This window comes from Perognathus longimembris, chromosome 3 (assembly GCF_023159225.1).
Source record: "Perognathus longimembris pacificus isolate PPM17 chromosome 3, ASM2315922v1, whole genome shotgun sequence".
NCBI lineage: Eukaryota > Metazoa > Chordata > Mammalia > Rodentia > Heteromyidae > Perognathus > Perognathus longimembris.
This window is the reverse complement of record NC_063163.1, coordinates 32,506,271-32,526,720: the sequence shown is the minus strand read 5'-3', so window position 1 is coordinate 32,526,720 and position 20,450 is coordinate 32,506,271. Positions and strand designations below refer to the sequence as shown.

Sequence of the window (20,450 nt, the reverse complement as noted above, 5' to 3'; positions counted from 1 at the left end):
CCTGATGCCAGATCCAGTTAGATAAACGAATTGCACAGATTTAAAGGCTTTAAATTGGAGACATAAAATCAATGTGCTCTAAAGCTAACATGAGTGCCATGTTCCTGTTCATAAAAGTTTTCTCCCTGAGCTGGGTGTTGGTGGCTCACACCTATAATCGTAGCTATTTGGGAGGAAGGGATCATGATTCATGACGAGCTTGGGCAGGAAAAGTTTTCGAAATACCTTCTTAAAGGAGAGTTGGACATGGCAGTGGTGTAGTGCCTATCATTAAGGACTATCAAGCCTAAAACAGGTGAACTATAACAGTTGAGTCCCAGATCTCAACAGTGTGGTGTTATCTTAAAAATAACCAGAAGAAAATGGGACTGGAAGCATTGCTCAGTGGTTAGATCCCTTGGTAAGGAAGCTTGAGGCCTGCAGCTTAAATCCCAATGCTCTGACTTTTGCTGTGAATTTCCTTGCTTTTCACCTAATTCAGACCTGCATACTTCAAAGGCTAAAGGAAGTACTTGTTTTTATGCCACTGCTCAGATGCCAGCCCACAAACTCTTATCCCCACACTAATGTGGAAGCCAAAAGGACGATTCTTGATATTAAAACTACCCAAAGAGCAGAAAATTGACAGCATGTTTTTATGTCATAAATGGAAAGTGGGAGGTTGTGAGACTGTCAGCAGCACAGGAGCCCTGCACTCTCATCCAGGAGGAAAAGGGAAATGTAGGAGCCACAGGGAGTAGAAGCTAAGAGAGAAACAATACATAACACTGAACACAGAACAATACATAACAGTCAAGTGGCAAAGCACTGATGTTTAGGCACAAGAAGGCTAAAAAAGCTTTCACAGAAAGCTTGCTGTTATGGCTGGAACACAGTAACTCTGGGCCCTGGCTGGGGAGAAATAAACAACTCACTGAGAGAGAATGTAAGTTCAGTGAATATAGGTGAAAACCACCAGCAGAAGGAGACCCACCAAAAAGAAACCCAACAGATTTCCCAGGTTACCACTTGCAGAAAAAGCAGTCATCAACCTGACCAAATGCAGATAGGAGAAATGATCTCAAAGTGGGGAAAAGGTTCCTATCCTAGACAGAACTTGGTGAAGCACACACACAATGAGAAGGGTACTCAGTGTAATAGGGAGGCCAGATCTGGCCAGTGCCATCATTAACTGTGGAGGGACTTCAGGTTGATTCCAGCTCAGATAAGAGCAGAAGCCAACTCCATCTCCACTAAGCCCACCCCCACCCTATTCAGGGAAGCTCCTCTTTATTAAGATAAGTTATGTAGATTGACCACCTGAAGCCTGGGAGCTTCAAGGGAACCTGCTATGAGTAGGCATATCCACCTGCATCATGTGAACCTCGCCAAATCCATGCATCAATTCTAACTGGAATGATAGGTTAGTTCAAATAGATATTATGAGACAGACTGTAACTCTTGGCCACCTGCGTGCGGCCTAGCATGCTCTGTAAGTGTTGTATCCTCATTGGTCACCTGTGTGTGGCAAGTTTGTCTGTGATGTTTGCCTTATAACCAGGCTGGAAGGCCACACACACATGCGGTTCCAGCTCCCGGGTCTGGGCCTCGACTAAGGCCGGTCGGTTCACTTTTTGTTCACTTTTTACTTCCCCAATAAATCTGTCTTTTTGTCACCTTGTAGCTGGAGACTGTGTGGTGAACTCTTGGGGGAACCAGGAATCCCCTCCCTTGGGGGGGGAACCCCGTTTCATTGTAGCAAACCTCCACTCTACTTCACTCCGAACCAGATTCCAAACTCATGACTTCCTTCAGTGAGGAGGAAAAAAAAAAAGCAGAGCAGAAGAAAATTTCAAACACAAGTAACTAAACTCTGATGGAATTACTGAGCATATGTATACATGGAGGCAGACACACAGAGAGTCGTGACTTAAGTTAGTTGTTCATCATTAGACAGGTTGTACCTCAGAAACTAAATGAATTTATAGAAAGAGTCACATCATTATGCACCTGACATTGCTGTCACTATTCTGATGAACCTATTTGGTACTCTATGTAAGAACACATAAAATAAACTTATTAACATGTGTCATACTTTGTTCCAAGATTGTGCAATTTACTTTTAAGTGATTCTGCATAAATAGAAATTTCACAATTCAGTTTTTGTCCTACAAACACGAATCCCATAAATATTTTTACAATAATTATTGAACACCTGCTATGGAAAGTTGCTATATTAGACACCATAGCTCATTTTAAGAGGCTTATTTAAAAACATATTTAAATTTGTTTGAAATATTTGTCTAAAGAACAACAGAATGGCCAGGTACACGTGGCTTACACCTATAATTCTAGCTACTCAGAGACTGAGATATGAGGATTACTATTCAAAGCCAGTCCAGACAAGAAAGTCTATGAGACTCTTACTTCCAATTAACCAACAAAAAGCTGGAAGCGAAGCCATGGCTCAAGTGGTAGTGCAATAACCTTCAGATAAAAAGCTGAAAGACAGCAATGAGGTCATAGCTTTAAGCCAAACTACAGGTACAGAGAAAAAAAAATGAAAACAAAGACTTCAATAAGGCCTCTAATAAGTTTCTTGGAGGAAATCAGGTTCTCAAACCTTCTTTGCTTCAGCACTCACTGATGCCATACCAGAGCATGCTACAAACAAACACGCGCATGTACTCGTGTATGAACACTCCCTCACAGACACCTCCATAATTACTGATTGAAATACTCAATTGGAAATGCTGTTTTAGTTGCAGAAGTATCTCAGTCTCTAAGAATAGCAAAGAGAGATATCGCCCCCCTTTTCTTCTTACCTTTCTTTCCCTTTCTAGATAGAACTCATGGAACCTAGCTGGGTCAGTATCCCATTTCTAATCTATCAAAGAGCAGCACTTTAGGAATTGGATGGTGTCAAACACAAAATGGTTATTTTTTTCCAGAAGAGAGGGAATATTTACAAGCAACACTCCTTGTTAAGCAAGCTTTCCCCTTCACATGAATGTAGCAATTCTGGACAAAATTTGATTTCATTTACAGTCTTCTCATAGTTTTTGTGCCAAGAAGAAACCATTTCACACTCTCCAGAAGACCTCTAATTATAGCATTAGAAAATTCCATGCTCAATGTCAGTAGATACTATGATTCACGAAACAGCAGTTTCTCAGATCACACCATTGTGTACTTTAAACCACTGGCAGGTGGAATCAATTAGAGTACACCACAACCCAAATGCTATGGCTCCTTACACCTATCTCTTTTAGGATCTGTTCTACAGGTGCTGGTCTATGCTGTGAGATGAGCATTGTTAGGCTCTTTCCTTAGGGATGAAAGGTATTTCCAATAATCATAAATTGTATTTTCATCTACCAAAATGGATACAAAGGATTGCAACAAAAAATGTAAAGGAAGGTGGGAACCTCCTAGCTACTCAAGAGGCTGAGATCTGAAGCTTGTGGTTCACAGCCAACCAGGCCCCCAAAATCCATGAGACTCTTATCTCCAATTAACTACAGAAAATGCCAGTGGTGCTCTGGCTCAAGTGGTACAGTGTTAGCCTTCGGCAAAAGGAGCTCAGGATTAGTACCCAGGCCCAGAGTAAGCCTCAGACCAGAAAAAATTAAAAAAAATAAAAACAAAAAAGCAAAAGAGTACAACAAAGAAGGAATACAACCAAGGTATTCTATTAAGATATTAGGTAGATTTGATTTTTATATAATAAAATGAATTTCAGTAATAATGAGTGACCACTATTAAAAGGCATAGTGAGATTTTTTTTAAATATTACTTTTTTGTTATGATTAAGGTATTGTAGAGAGAATTTACAATTCAGGTAATGGACATATTTTCACTTTGTTCTTTTTTTTTTTAAGAACAGTAATGAGTATCACTGACTCATAGCAAATGTTAAAATAAATAATAGAGGACAAAGGTTAAAAAATATCTTTTGTTACATGTAGCTCCAGTAGAAGAAGCACAATCTCATTAGCATTGAGAACATTCACTGGAAAAAGGGACCATAATTGCAATCCAGCAGTAGCAGGATCAATACTTCTAAAAGGTATCTTAGAAAGAATGCCTTTTTCTAAGTTCCCAGCTTTTGAATCAAAATAATCCCATTTGCTCCACAAGCAAACAATCTTCCTTACTTTCTCACAGTTGAAGGAGACTTAGCAGTTAAGTTAAAAAGAGGAAAGTCACACATTTAGAATCCTAGAGCTAATTGCCAGTTAAAGCAAAAGAGTTGGAGTGGCCATGGAGGCATAGCACAGTGTGCTAAGTGGTGATTCTTTACACAACACCAGCATTAGAGAAGGAACCTCTGATTCAGCACTCATTTGACAAAAATGTTTCCATTCTACAAGAGCTTCTGCCTGAATTGCAGTAATAGTTTTAAAAATAAACACTCAGAAGATTTTTTTTAACTGAACTAAAATAACTGTCCCTTTTACCCATGAATGATAATTATTATTGGAAGTTCTATGTTGATGACACACTCTAGCCAGGCAATGGTCCCCCCCCCCAAGAATGGCTCCTTCTAAAAGCAGTCCAGCATCTGTTTTCTGTTACTACACTGGTGTCATATTCTTCTTGCCTTGGGCTTTCTAGCCTGTGTTAAGGCTGCCCTCGATGTTAAACACTGAATATTATGTTGCTTCTAATTTTCTTGCAAAACATTGGATATCTGAGAAAGGAAGCTATCTAGGAAACAATATTTTAAAATCCTATTACAAAATAACTCCTAATTCGATCTAAACACTAATGTCTACTTATACCACTTACAAGTAACACAAATATTCTATTCCTCTTCTTAATTTTCCCAGTCTGCTCAAGGGCATATTTATTCATTGTCAAAAGGCAGATACTACTGAGGTTCTTTTCTTCCTTTTCCAGACAATGACTATACTCTGCACAAACTTCATGACCAATTCCAGCACCAGTGAATAGATTTCCTCCAACTTTAAGGACAGAATGTCAGAATACCCAAAAGTAGGGAGAGAAAAGAGAGAGCGCTTATTAATAATAAATAAATAAATACCTGTCTTTACCTATGACCTTTTGACATATTGATATTTTCATCTCAAAAGATAACAAACAGTAGTAAAGAAATCCTGTGGCCTATGAGCTGGAATAAAAGGATAAAAGCACAATTGTTGTGTAGATTGGCAAATGAAAGAATCCACAGACCAGGTGATTCGGAGTTTTTCAAGTTCAGCCCCACAACTTTCCATTCCAAATTAATCCAATCTAAAATCAGATAATTCTCTGCAGTCAGAAATATGCTTCAAGACTGAGTTTTCCCTGACAATTGTCAGTATTACTATCAATGTTTTTACTTAGTAATCACTAGTTGCTTATTTTTTTCTGCCAAACTAGACACTTGTCAGATGCATGCTTTGCGTAAAAGTAGACAAGGGGAAAAAAAGTAACTTTTTGTTTTCACTCAGTATGCTAAAAAAAATATGTGATTTATATCAGGCATCAGTAATTTTTTTTCTACAAAGGGCCAGGTAGCAAGCATTTTAAGCTTTATGGGATATAAGGTCTGTGTTATAACTATACTGTATGAAATTATTCATAGTTAATATGTAAAGAAATAGATTTCACTAATTTCCACAAAACTATTTACAAAGATGCCACTTCATTTAGCTCTATGCCTATGGTTTCACTTATAACTTCTCATATAAGTAACAAAATGTTAAACTAAACATAAAATGAAAGGTATGCATTTTGACCAGTGCCATATTTATTCTTTGACACCTTACTGTCTTTTGTAGTATCTACTATGAGCACAAACTCTCTTAGGAGATAAGAACTGATAAGGTCATGTTCTTGAGTGATGTAATTCTGCTAGAAGTTTGAGATTAAAACAAATGAGCCACAAAAAATATTCCATATGTAATTTACAAGTAAGATGGTAATGGTTAATAGAGAAATTGTTCAATATCCATTATGAATATTGTTTGGATAAGATATTTTGGGAAACACAAGAATTGAACTAAGTCACATTTTATACCATTCAGCCCATTTAAAATTATGTCAAAAGGAATTCAAGAAACAAACTCAGAAGCAGGAATGATGGTTCCTGTGGTGAGTAAATTTTACAAACAGCCCAACAGAAACAGACAGAAGTCAATGAGAAGTATGAATTCATACTGTCTTATTCTCACCTTCTGTTGATTGATGTGTTTAGACTATTTTTTACTGTAAGAAAGTTTCAAAAAGAGGAGAAAAGTGAATATATGCTATAAAACTACATCATGCCAACATCAACCTGGTGAAGCATTCCTCTGTCAGAAGGAGGGTTTTGTGGCATGAATACTCACATAGGACATAGTTGAGGTTCGAGGTGTGTGTGTGTGTGTGTGTGTGTGTGTGTGTGTGTGTGTGTGTGTGTTTACAACTCCGTTGGTTTGATTTTTCTATTGATTTCATTGATACCTGTATGAAAATTTAATGTACAATATAAATTTCACCTATTTTGTAACTGCAATATATTTTTTCTTTTTAAAAGTAACGTAATAAAGACTTGATCAATGGTATTGCAACAAACTAAAAAGCTTCTGCACAGCAAAGGACATAGCCTAAAATCTAAATAGCATACAGAATGGGAGAAGAATTTTGTCAGATATATGCATCAGGCAATGGCCTAATATCCAGAATATAAAGAGAGCTTTAAAAAACTAAACACAAGGCTGGGAATTTGGCCTAGTGGCAAGAGTGCTTGCCTCATATACATGAAGCCCTAGGTTTGATTCCTCAGCACCACATATATAGAAAAGGCCAGAGAGGGCACTCAAGTGATAAAGAGTGCTTGAGCAAAAAGAAGCCAGGGACAGTGCTCAGGCCCTGAGTTCAAGCGCAAGGACTGGCAAAAAAAACCCCACAAAAACCAACCCTAAACACTCAGAAAACCAACAACTCAATTAATAAATAGACTAATGATTTCAGACTTCTCAGAAGAAGTATTAAAAATGGCCAATAGACACATGAAGAAATGTGCAACATCTCTGGGCATAAAGGAAATACAAATCAAAACAACTGAGGCAACATGTCACCCAAGTTAGAATGGCCATTATCAAGAACACAAACAATAACATGTTGGTGAGAATGTGGCCAAAAGGATATCCTAATACACTGTTTATGGGTATGTAAACTTGTCCAATCACTCTCAAAAACCTAAACATAGGACTAGGATCCAGTAAATCAACTCCAGAGAATTTACTCAAAAGTTTTCAAACCAAGATCAAGCAAAGCCACCAGCATAACCTTATTCATTGCAGTGCTAATGTCTATAGCCAAGGTAAAAAAAAGTCAGCTAGATACCCCTTAATGGATGAAAGGATAAAGAAAATGTAATATGGGCTGGGAGTATGGCCTGGTGGCAAGAGTGCTTGCCTCCTACACATGAAGCTCTCAGTTCAATTCCCCAGCACCACATATATGGAAAATGGCCAGAGGGGGCGCTCTGGCTCAAGTGGCAGAGTGCTAGCCTTGAGCAAGAAGAGGCCAGGGACAGTGCTCAGGCCCTGAGTCCAAGCCCCAGGACTGGCCAAAAAAAAAAAAAAGAAAATGTGATGTACCTGGAATTTTACTCATTCATTAGAAAGAGTGATATTGTATCATTTGTAAAGAAGTAGAAAAATATAGAATAAATTATTTTAAGAGAAATCAGTCAGGACAAGAGAGAAAACTTGCATGTCTTCCTTTATAGGTTGAAACAACAATTAGCATATGAATTTATAAGAAAGTATGTTGGGTAGTATTCAATACCACAAATGTATTAACTGAAATACGGTAGATTCAAGGGAGAACTCAGTGTAATTCCTGAGAAAGGCAAAGTCAAAGGTCATCAAATGAAGCACCAGCAAGTAGGTACTTGAAAGGGATGGAATAATCTCAAGGACAGAGGGAAAGAATGAACACAAGAAGGGAGAGAGAATTCAGTAAAGAATTTGATGTATAGCTTACAAAATTAAGAAAACTGGGGTGAGTTGGGAGGGCTGGGAGAGAATGCTGAAAGGAGTGATATTGATCAAGATGAACTGTATCATAAACTGCTTTGTTAAATGGCTCCTTTTTACAATTACTTAAAGATAATTAAAAAATTAATGTGAGACAACAGAAAACAAAACAAATAGTAGTATAGTAGACATCCATGAAAGTGCTATGCAGATTCAAAGTCTGTTTCTATGGATCTAAAAACAACTGGAGGCCTCTGGGGATAGGTCGCTGTCTTCTAGTAAGTTCCAAACTGGAATTATTTAAAATTTATAGTTAAGCAGTAGAATATATAAATAGGATATGTTTCATAAAGGTTTGTTTATAATTAAGGCTGAAAAATAAGATATTTGATTTCTGCCTCTAAAATGAAAAATATGACAATTTCCCACCAAATCCCAATAATAATTCTACTCAGGATTGGCAATCTGATATGTTGTCATGACAACATGACAAAAATCCACTACTTTAGAAACTGCATACAATGTAAATAATCGCTGACTAGGGTGACAGTTAGCAAAGGAGAATTCAATGTTAAACACATAGAAGATGCTACTGTGACTGAGTTCTCAATTACAATACAATGTATTTTCCACAATTTTATCAAAGTTACAGACTTCTTCTGTGAATCTTCTGTGAAGATTAAAACAATTGGCTTATGTGACTTTTGCCATAGAGTATGGGTGGGGAAATCTGCACTTGGTAATAGAAATGCCATGAATCATGATCATAAGAGTAAGATTTCTTTAATAAAATTCTCAGAAAGAATTCAGGCTACACTGTAATAATTTAAAATATTTTGGCCTAAATAAAGATTAAGGCAATTGGTATTTAATCTTTTGTTCCAAAACAAATTTGAACAAAAACTGAAGTCTATATTCTCCTTAGTATATAGTTAAAATTATATATAAAATCCTCACAAAGAGTGTGATGAATTCTTGATTGCATCTCCCTTCTTACCCTTTCATTCTTCTACCCACTTCTCGCAAGCATTCAGTTGTTGTGCATTGACTTAGTCTTTTTAAAGAATTATACTATTATATTTCAATTATAATTATATTATTCCAATTATATATTATGATTATATTATAACTAAATTATATTTAATTATACTATCATATTTATATTATAATTATACCATAGAGTCTATTACACTTTGGTTAATTCATTTGTAATCCGCTGCTTACCGCCCAGTGTACTTACTTCTCTATTTGTAGGTAAGGTGTAGCTATCACAAATGAGGGAAACTATGCATCTATGTTTCTCTGGGTCTGGCTTACTTCACTTAATATAATTTTTTCAAAGTCTTTCCATTTCCTTATGAATGCTACAATATCATTCTTTCTGACGGATGGGTGGAATTCCATTGTGTGGGTCAAATGGGGTTAAGATGTTGAAGTGATGACACAGATCAAGATGCATTGTACGTATAAACTGCTTTGTTAAATTGCACGTATAAACTGCTTTGTTAAATTGCAACAAATCAATACATAAACTTAAAATTAAGGTAAGTAAGAGAAGTTGTGGGTTGGACGGGGTGAGAATGTTGAAAGGGGTGACAATGATCAAGATGCACTGTATGCATAAACTGCATTAATGAATGACAACTCCTTTGTACAACTAACAATAATAAAAGTATTCAATAAAAGAGAAGCTACTGCAGTAACTAGAATTGATAATTGATTCTACTTGTGGTTTATTATTTCTTATGTTTTAAAGCAAAGTCTATGAGACCATTATTTCCAATTAACTACCAGAAAAAGTGATAGAGTGTTAGCCTTGAGCAAAATAGCTCAGGGACAGTGCCCAGGCCCTGAGTTTAAGTCCGACAACTGACAAAAATGAAAGAAAGAAGGAGGAAGGAAGGAAGGAAGGAAGGAAGGAAGGAAGGAAGGAAGGAAGGAAGGAAGGAAGGAAGGAAGAAGAAAGGAAGGAGAAGGAAGAAGGAAGAAGGAAGAAAGAAGGAAAAATTAATTTTGTAAATTTAAAATATAATTAATAAATAGTAATAAAATTTTTTAAAAAGAGTTCAATGAGAAGGTCACTTTAAAATGAGTAAAACAATCATTAAGACTTCTACAAGATTAGCAAGAAAAATAAGAGAAGGAAAGATGCAGGAGAGAAGAAAAATGAAGGAAAGGAAAGGAAGAGGAAGAGAGAGGGACTGGGAAAGAAGGAAAAGCAAGTAGAAAAGTAGAAAAAATACACTGCAAGACACATTATGAATGACAAATGTAGAAGCTTATCTCAATATCTTTTTCTTCAGGTTTGTCAGAAGAGGACAGAGGAAGTTATGTGAACCTTGCACAGCTGCACCCAAATAATCCATATTAATGCACACAAAGATTGGAATCTAAATTTTAGTATCTTATTAACATCAGAAAGAAAAACTAGTCTGCAGGTGAGGAAGGGAGGGGTCCCACTTATTTGCAGTGGCACAAAAGACTGAGTATGCTTTCTATATTATTTTTCTGATTCTTTAAACTCTATTTTAGGTCAAACAAGGAAAAGATCAGAGATAATTCATCCCCTCAGAAACTATTGAGCACTGGAACTCTTTTGGGCCTAGAATCATTCTGTCCATGGAAAAAGCCTTCTAAGCTGAAAGAGTGGCTAGCACTATTCTCATCCTTGGCATTAAGAGAAACGTGTCTTTGGACAATGAGAAATGTTAAAACAGAGGATGAACTAAAGTAGGGAAGGAAGCACTCCTAATTTTAGTAATCTTCTAAAACTTGCAAAGACAAAGTAAGAGGCCACAAAGCTTAAAACCACTGATTACAGTACAAAAAAAGATGGTTGTTCCTCTCACTCAAAGTTTCAAAAGAAGATAGTTCTCTACCTATTTAGTTAGTTATAGTCTAGTGATTCTTGCCAGATACTAATAAGGGCTTTGGCTCCTTTTTCCTGAAATATTTTAGTTAGTTGATCAGTGTTTAAAAACAAAACAAGAATCCTGGCAGTGAAACCAAGACTAAACATGTTTACTCATCACACCAAGTCTATGAACATGTGCTAGTATGTTAAATTTCTCATAAAAATAATATAAATGTATTGTAAACATTACATATAATATTAAATATACAGATGACCACCAAGCAATAGTGATCAACAAATATTAGCTATATAAGTTATTATTGTTCTATAAAAGATGGAGGACAGATAGGAGATGTTCAAGCCTATACAATTTAATCCATCCCCCGCTTCAATATAGGGAAGTTATTACTAACACCACTGGCTGCGATGAATATTGTTGTGCTGGTGGCTTTAGTGTATTCTTGTTTCTGATCTTTTGGGTAGATGCCCAAAAGTAGGGCTGATGGGTTATAGGGGAGCTCTATGCTTAGCCTTCTCAGGAATCTCCATACCACTTTCCAGAGTGGCTGAACCAGTTTACATTCCCACCAACAACGAACGACGGTTCCCTTTTGGCCACATCCTCTCCAACATTTGTCATTGTTAGTTTTCTTGATATAGGACATTCTTACTGGGGTGAGATGGAATCTCAATGTTGTTTTGATTTGTATTTCTTTTATGACCAGTGATAAAGAGTACTTTTTCATGTCTCTTAGCCATTCTCATTTCCTCATCAGAGAAGTCTCTTTGTAAGTCGTTAGCCCACTTTTTGAGGGGGCTGTTGGTTCTTTGCAGTTTTGTTTTGGAAGAATGTAATTTGTTTAGTTCTGCATATATTTTAGATATGAGGCCATTGTCCATTGTATGGCCCGTAAAGATCTTTTCCCAATCTGTGGGCTTTCTGTTTATCTTGCGAGCTATGTCCTTTGCTCTGCAGGAGCTCTGCAGTTTGATGCAGTCCCATTTGTCCATCCTTTCTTTGATTTGTTGCATTCACCGCAGCACAATTTGTCATAGCTAGAGTTTGGAACTAACCCAGATGCCCCTTAGTAGGCGAATGGATCAGGAAAATGTGGTACATATACACAATGGAATTTTATGCCTCTATCAGAAAGGATGACATTGTCCCATTTGAAAGGAAATGGAAGGACTTGGAAAAAAAATTATACTAAGTGAAGTGAGACAGACCCAAAGACACATGGACTCTATGGTCTCCCTCATAGGGAATAATTAGCACAGGCTTAGGCTAGTCACAGCAGAGGATCACAAGAGCCCAATAGCTATACCCTTATGAACACAAAAGATGATGCTAAGTGAAATGAACTCCATGTTATGGAAATGACTGTTATATCACTGTTGTAATTACTTTCAACATGTGATGTGAAATCGTAGCTTCTATTGTTGATGATCCTCTTGTATCCCCTTTCTGTGGTTGTACCTGCACTATCTCTGTATCTTACCTGAATACATTGGAAACCATGTACACAGGTATTAGAACTAGGAGACTGAAAGGGAATACCAAAATCGAGAGACACAGGGTAAAAAAGACAAACGATTACAAAAGCAATACTTGCAAAACTGTTTAGTGTGAATCTACTGAACAACTCATGGGGGGAAAGGCAAAGGGGGAGGGGGAGGGAGGGATGAGGAAGGAGGTAACAAACATCACATGAAATGTATCCAATGCCTAACCTATGAAACTGTAACCGTTCTGTATATCAGTTTGACAATAAAAAAAATTAAAAAAATAAAAATTAAACCACTGGCTTTATGCACCAACTTCCAATAACACTAGAAAAATGAATGCACTACAACACAAAACTAGAATATGCACAATTACAGAGAATAATCTAAGTTTTATGACATCTGTAGAGGACAAGGTCACTGTCAAAGTCTTTATGAAAGCAAGCACACACATTAATTGCATATCTGTGGAGACTGGCAGAGACATTTCCAAGTAGTATTTATGTAATATGCATTTCCTCTAAAATGGATGTCTAATTGCTTAGTTATTCGAAATTGCAGAATGGAAAACAAAGGAGCAGTTTTGGCCATGTGGGTAAACAACGGATTTCTAAAAGCTAATTATCTCTTTATTTAATAGACTGAAGTTGTACCAAATGAGACATTTAACTCTAATAAATAATAGACAAATTGTAACCTACAGTCTAAAATATAGGATATGCTCATACAGTTTTTATTGCTCCATTAAGTAAGCTCTTATTTACTCCCCCCACAAAACATAATTACACAACACTGAGTCCATTTGAAGGCCATTCTGATGTGCTATTTAAAAATTATGTGAATCAACTTATATATTCAGGAAGCCTTAAAGCACAATATTTGAATTCTATTATCAAATGCCCTATTTGTTTCCATGATTAACAAACAGAAATAGTTTATGAAAACAGAAATGGACTTTGTACAAAAAATACATAATTGTATAACATCATTATTCACATTAGTATTTCTAGGAATGATTACACATAAGAATAGATGTTACTTCAGATAAGTGAATGCTAGTTTCTATACTTAGTTTCCACAGAAGCTAAGGCATTTTCTGAATTATTAAATAATACAAATTTAAAAATCAACTTTAGATAACTTATTAAATACTCACAAACTGATGAAATACAATTAGAAAATGCAATTTGCTTATTTTTTAGAAAATAATGCTATGTTATTCAGTGGAAGTAAATGAAAGAATGTGAATATTTAAGAGCTCCTGGAACATCACTTTAAAATAAAAACTTTTAATGAGAAAGTAAGACCTTTAAACTATAAAATAATAACATAAGAATTCATGCTTCTTTTGGATTTGCTGCTCAAAATGGCTTTTAAGGAAACCCATTATTTTATCTTTCTTTATTTTCTATTAACAACAATGGCATTCTGAAATGATACTGGTAATAAATAATAGTAGATTTGAAAAGAATTGTCTATTCTCTCGCCAAAAGCAAGCAATGATTTATGATGGGTAAGAAAGAACAGGGGTTTAATTTACTCAACTACCTTAGGTAGTGATACAGGAATTTGCAAATCTGTGGAATAAAATTCGATCCTTATTTGCATAGTGAAAATGTTAAAGTCATGGAAATATATGGAAGGAAGTTCCCTGTGGGTTTAGGACAGAGTTATGTGAAAATTCTTCTTTTCCACTATCATTTGTGTCCTGCTTTAAAAAATAAGGTGAAATAAAAACAAAACTAATGTAAATTCAATAATTTATCTTCTATATTTTTAATATGAGAAAAGCAAGGCTGAAGATTTCTGCAAAGATTTGAATAGTAATGTTTATTCTATAAAAAAACATAATACCCAAAGAGAAAAAGTATCTTCCATAAAATTTAAGCTAGTGCTCATAGTCACATATTTAAGAAGTGTATAACATTAATAATCATAGTATAGCACAGAAATATAAACTTGTTTATCAGAAATCAAACATACTAGTTATTAATGCAATCAATTTCTCATGAATTTTATTAAGTAGTATTTTAGATTACAAAGTTTCATGTATGTTAATATTCTTCATGGTTCAAAAGCAATACTTGCAAAACTGTTTGGTGTAAGTGAACTGAACACTGCAGGGGGAGAAAGGGGGAAGGGGGAGGGGGGTATGAGGGACAAGGTAACAAACAGTACAAGAAATGTATCCAATGCCTAACGTATGAAACTGTAACCTCTCTGTACATCAGTTTTATAATAAAAACTTAAAAAAATATATTCTTCATGGTTCTCTAAAACTCAATTTGATTACTACTATCCTGATGTCCTCCATCTCAATATCCTCTGTTATTTTAATTCACACACAGTGTCTAAAAATATACTATATATTGGGTTGTCTGACTTATTAATAGTTATAAATTTGATTATGGGTGGTACCTTATTAATTCTTATTTACCCTATAATCTCAGCATCTGGGGAAAATTCCTATATATTGACAAAAAAAAGCAAACAAAAGTAGCCAAGGTTTACATTTCCTTCCTATACAAATAATATAATAGAAGATAGAAATCATATTTTACACCATTGAAGATATATTTGCAAAGTCTCAGGAATGCACACAATTCAAAGCATCCATTAAGAGCAGAACCCCAAATACATTTCATTAGACTGAAGCCATTAGGCAATAAGAAGATACACATTAGCAACTTCTATTTTATAAATGCTACAAATGACATCAAAATAATAATTTGTCAAAAGTATATTCTATTCCATAATATGGAAAGAAAAAAGATAACTGTATATTTATACTACTTTAACATGAAAAATGTATTCTCTGATAACTAATGATTTTTGATATTTATATGACTTGCTTCACTATAGAAACTACTTCAATAGACTACATAGTTTGTTTTATATTAATGCATTATGTTATGTTTAAAGAAGAACTAAGAACCATTCAGATAATTGTTGTTTATTTATATTTCCTTATGCTTATATATATATTTAGGAAAGTTTTACTTAAAGTGTGGAAAATATATTTACATGATACAAAGTTTAGGAAGATGACCAAATATTTCAATGTTTTTAAAGGCAAAAGTACCTCCATTTTCTGCTTTATCCTGCTATGTGAAGTGACTTTAATTTTACCCTTGTGTAGTCATACACAAGGCAGTTCAAGGTATTGAGTTTACACATATATTATTGTTATTAATTGATTTATTTATTGTCAAAGTGATGATATACCGAGGGGTTACAGTTTCATATGTAAGGCAGTGACTACATTTCTTATCAAACTTATTACCACCTTTCTCATTTTTCTCCCACCATCTCCCCTCCCCAATTCAATTCCCTCCCTGCTTCCCAATCCCCCCCGCCCCAGTTGTACAGTTGGTTTACAGTATATAGTTTTGGAAGCATTGCTGTTGCATTGGTTATTACTTTTAAGGTCTCCTTTTTGGTATGCTACATCTAATCAAAATATTATTATGAATATGCTCTGAAGAAGATTGCCTTGGAAAATATTAAAGTATAGGGCACATATGTAAACTAATTTGCATATTGTGTGTGCAAAGAAATAGTAACGAAAAGGTTTCATACTACCAGCCCAAAGTGTCAAACATGATGCTCAAATATAACAAGCTCTATGATAATCAGGATTTGCAACTGAATCTTCAATGTATTCAAATATTCAAATTTATTTTCAAAATTGAGAATGAAAAGCAATAACTTCAACTAATTCATATAGCAAAATAAACCAATTATTAACCACAGTTGATGGTTAACTATAGAAATTCATTTGGATAAAAGTAATAAAAAAGACCCTAGTAAATATAAAATAGATAAGCTAAAAATAATTGGAGGAGAGTCATTTTATGACCAATTTAAGGAAGAAAAGTGAATACAAAGTTAGTCTGGAGAGTCCTTCCTAAGTTGGGTTCCAGGCACTCATGTTGGTAATACTAATTATTCAGGAGGCTGAGAGCTAGAGGATCAAGGATTGAAGCTTGCCTAGGTAAGAAAGTCCACAAGACTCTATCTCTAATTAACCAGAAAAAAATGCTGACTGACAGTCTGGCTCAAGTGGTAGAGCACCAAGCAAGTGTAGGCCCTGAGGTCAAGCTATGGTACATGTAGTAAAAAAGTTACATAAAGATTGCTTTTTAAGCTCAAAGGTAGAAGGATAAAATCAACAAGGCCACAATTACCATATAACATTACAGAACAAAAACAGTATACTGATATTTAAAGAAAAACAGTAATATCTGGTGAATAACAGAAAAAGTCCAGGACAAACAATTCACAAAGAAGGAAAACAAATGAGCTAAATGCAATTTTAAAAATTTTGAATTGAGTAATATTCAAAATGCAAATTAGGATAATAAAACATAATCTCAATCTATTAAATCAGCAGAATATCTAATAGAGATAGGAAGAGAGAGAAACAGAGAGACAGAGAGACAGAGAGAGAGATAGCAAGAGAGAAAATCCTCAAACAAGGTATACAACCCATAATCCTATGTAGAAAGCTGAGGAAATTAGGACACCATTTTGGAAATTGACTTGGCAACACGAACAAAAAAAGTCTTAAAAATATCTATCCTTTCCTCTTCCATATCCTAATAAAAGTCATTATGAACATTTTCTAATTATTGATGGTAATACATGAAATACATCGAAAGACCAGAAACAACTATAGATACATTATCATTGAATAATGTCAATTAAATTGGATGACATACTTAGTGAATTCAATTACATACATCTTAAAAACTACAGATTAAGAATAACATAAAACATTCAGAAAGTTCAAGAAATAAAGATACTAATTAGTGTATTTGCTGTGATCATAGCAGTTAATCAAAAGTGGAAATATTTAAAACTGAAAGAACAATGTGTCATCATGTTAACAGTGGTCCTTTTGATAAGGATCATGCTTAGAGGTCTTTTGATCTACATTTGAGGTGTTTGTGTGATGCAAATGTAATGTTTTTAAGTTGAAAGAAATAAATTCAGTTATCCTGTAAAATGGATGTTTTTCTTAAAGAGAATGAACAATTTAAAGTGTTCATAAGATTTCACTAAAATTTGCATTAAAAATTCAAACTAATGTAACAGATAAATTCTGGAAGGCTCCTCATGATAGGGCCTAAATCTACAGCCAATCTGCCTGCCACCTGGTAGCCCATCTAAGTGACTCAACCAAACACCAGATGACCGAAGGCTCAAGTAACAGAATGTTCCATAATTACAAAGTATTAGTTAAAAATCATTCTGGTGTATATATTTTTAATGAATCCCAAACCTTTCTGATCTCTGTTTTTGTAAATACTGTAAAGATATTTCCGGTAACACTTTCTGAATTTCACACATAAACAAAAAAAAAAAAAAGTCCTTTGACAATTTTTCCTTCCTTAAAGAAACAAGAGCAATAATACATTAAGGTAGTCAGTTAGGTTTATTAAACATGAAATATGCCTGTAAAAGTGAAAGTAAAGAGCACCAGCAGGCAGCTCTGTCTATCTCTGGGGAAACCTTAGGTGCAATAGCAGACCTTAGTTGTAAACTATGGTGATTTAGCAGTGAAGCTGATGGATTTTAATTAAAACCTTCTGCAATCCTTAGTGGATTGGAAGCAGACGAGCCAAAATTTTTAAGGGGATGAAAATGTGAGTATAATTTACTCAATTCTTTTTGCATCTATATTAGTGATATCTTTTAGCTTCAGGAAATACAGTTTCTATAAGATTCTCATTAGCTTTTTTAGATTTCCCCCATCTAAAAACTTATTATAAAAAGTGAAAATATACAAACAAGAGAAAATAGTAAAGACAATCTTTCTGCCAAGTACCCATTATCCAACTTCAACAATGACTATTTATGACACATCTTTTTTTTCTTCTATAATATTGCCCACCTCACAGTCATCCCAGATGATATTTACACAAATCTCAGACACCACATCTTTTTGTCTGTGAAATTTTAGTATGAGGTTCTAAAGGACACTATGAAATATATGGACAACAATAGTATCATGTCTAGAAGGAAAAAATAATGCAAAGCTTTAGACTTCTTTTTTTCTACAGTCATTTGTAGCTCCATATAAATTGATTGTTATGTCTCTCTCTCATTCTCTCTCTCTCTCTTTTCTTCTCCACCCCTTCCTTTCCAGTGTAAGACAACGGTCATAGGGAAATACATTATTTTGAGGCACAAGTGCTGCTTTTTCTCAAATAACTTTTAATAAATCCCCATACAGTATTTGGAGAGGAAACTAGGTCACATGTCCCATAGAACTCCTAAGTCAGTTTCCTGGTATTGCACATTGGTTACTTAACATACATGATTTGGTTATCCAAGCAGTAGAGAATGAGTACACCAAGGGCCAAGTCATCCACGAACAAAATTAGAATAAGGATAGCACGTATGACCAAACTAGAGAGGACATCCTTTAAGACAGTGATTGCTGTATGGTTTAATGACAGACACAAGTCCCTCTATCTTCTTTGTTCATCAAGTACATTAAAGTGCTAATAAAGTAGCCCAAATAAATCTTGTCTTCATAACATGAACAGAAATCAGTACTTACCAGTCTTCATTTCAAGTAAGCGCTTTTTCTTTTGCTGGCGTTCCAGTCTTTCTTTCTCTGCTAATTCTTTGGCTATCCGGGCACGTTTTTCTTTTTCCACTGCTTCTCTTTTTTTGATGTTTTCTTTTATTGCTTGCTATTACAAATAAATTTGAAAAGTAATTAATTTCAACCTGTGATAATTCAGTTAGGAAAAAAAAATATCTGAAATTATACCAAATGCAGGCTCATAAGTGATTATCTTTAGATAATTCTTAGTTCTTATATTAGTAATAGTAATGCTAAAATATTAAGGAACAGTAAATGCTTAGTTTATATCAGTCTTTACAAAGGTATACACAAACCCCTGTTACAATTATTATGTGCCTATATTCAAAACACCTGCACCTAAGTGGAATTAACTACCTAAAACAGAGAAAGCATACAGAAACTAAAAATAAAGAGGCATTTAACTTACAAAATCTGATTTCCAACATATATTTTCAAAAGCCCATCTTACTATTTATATGTGCCATTATTTTTCCCCTGTGCATTATGCATTAGGAAAATAGTTGAAGAAATTCTAGAAAAGGGCTTACATCTTGCAATAGTGACCTCTATATTATGTACAATAATTTATCAATGTTTCCCATACAGAGAAAAATGTAATAAAGACAACTGTTGATCAAAACCAATAGAAACATATTAATCAAGATCTCAATACATATGTGATTAGCTACATAATTTATTATTTCTGAGTTTAATATCAATCAAGAAATGCCGCTCATGAGGCATTAGTGTGAATTAGTAGGCATATAAAAAGTTTTGTAAGTGCCAACAAACAGCATGACATCATCATATTACAATTTCCCATAGAGGATACATTTAAGTCTCAATGAAACCAAAGAGATTATCACATTAGTTTATTACAACAATATTTTTTAAAAGTATATCATTAAAGTATAACTAAGTAGGTGATGTGTTACTTGAGAGGAGACTTTTAATTTCTTGTTGACTATATTCTTACCCCCAAAGGTACTCATGATTAAACTCAGGTATCCACAAATGTTAGGCAAACATTTTTCCATTGGCCCACCACACTGAGTGCTTTTGTAATATTCCAGAAGTAGTGCAAGTTATCTATTAGAAATCACATGATGAATTTTATTATTATTAGCCAAAACAAGGAATAGAGAATATATACGTGGATATTAATGCAGATAGCCATCTTTCTTACTGAAAGAGTAAATGAACTCTTCTAAGCTAGGTGAGGAGGAGCTTGGACAAATATATGTTGGCTTATTTTCTATGAAAGAGGGGAAAACTTTCCAGCATTACCTCCTGAGTAAAAAAACAAACAAACAAAAACTCCAACACCCAAAAAGGCTTGTTTCTCAAGTTTAGGGTTTCTTTCTTAGTAACACAAACCAGTGTTTATATGTCCTTTTACACGGGCCTCTTCACATCAACTTGTGGGAATGTGGACTCAGAGACTTTCAAAACTGTTTGGTGTTACTACTGTGAATAATATATTTGAATAGTATCTTTGTCTCTGGGCCTATAGTGTTGTATTTTCTGCTAACATCCACAAAAC

The 20,450-nt window shown here is 34.7% G+C and overlaps 1 protein-coding gene across 1 annotated transcript in view; it reads right to left on the bottom strand.

The window, feature by feature from the left end:
• The window catches only part of Diaph3 (diaphanous related formin 3), a 433,505-nt gene that overhangs the window by 115,071 nt on the left and 297,984 nt on the right, over positions 1-20,450 (bottom strand). Inside the window, exon 25 of the mRNA XM_048341270.1 lies at positions 18,878-19,013. Coding sequence (XP_048197227.1) covers positions 18,878-19,013 — 136 coding nt within the window. The remainder of the gene's footprint in view (positions 1-18,877; positions 19,014-20,450) is intronic.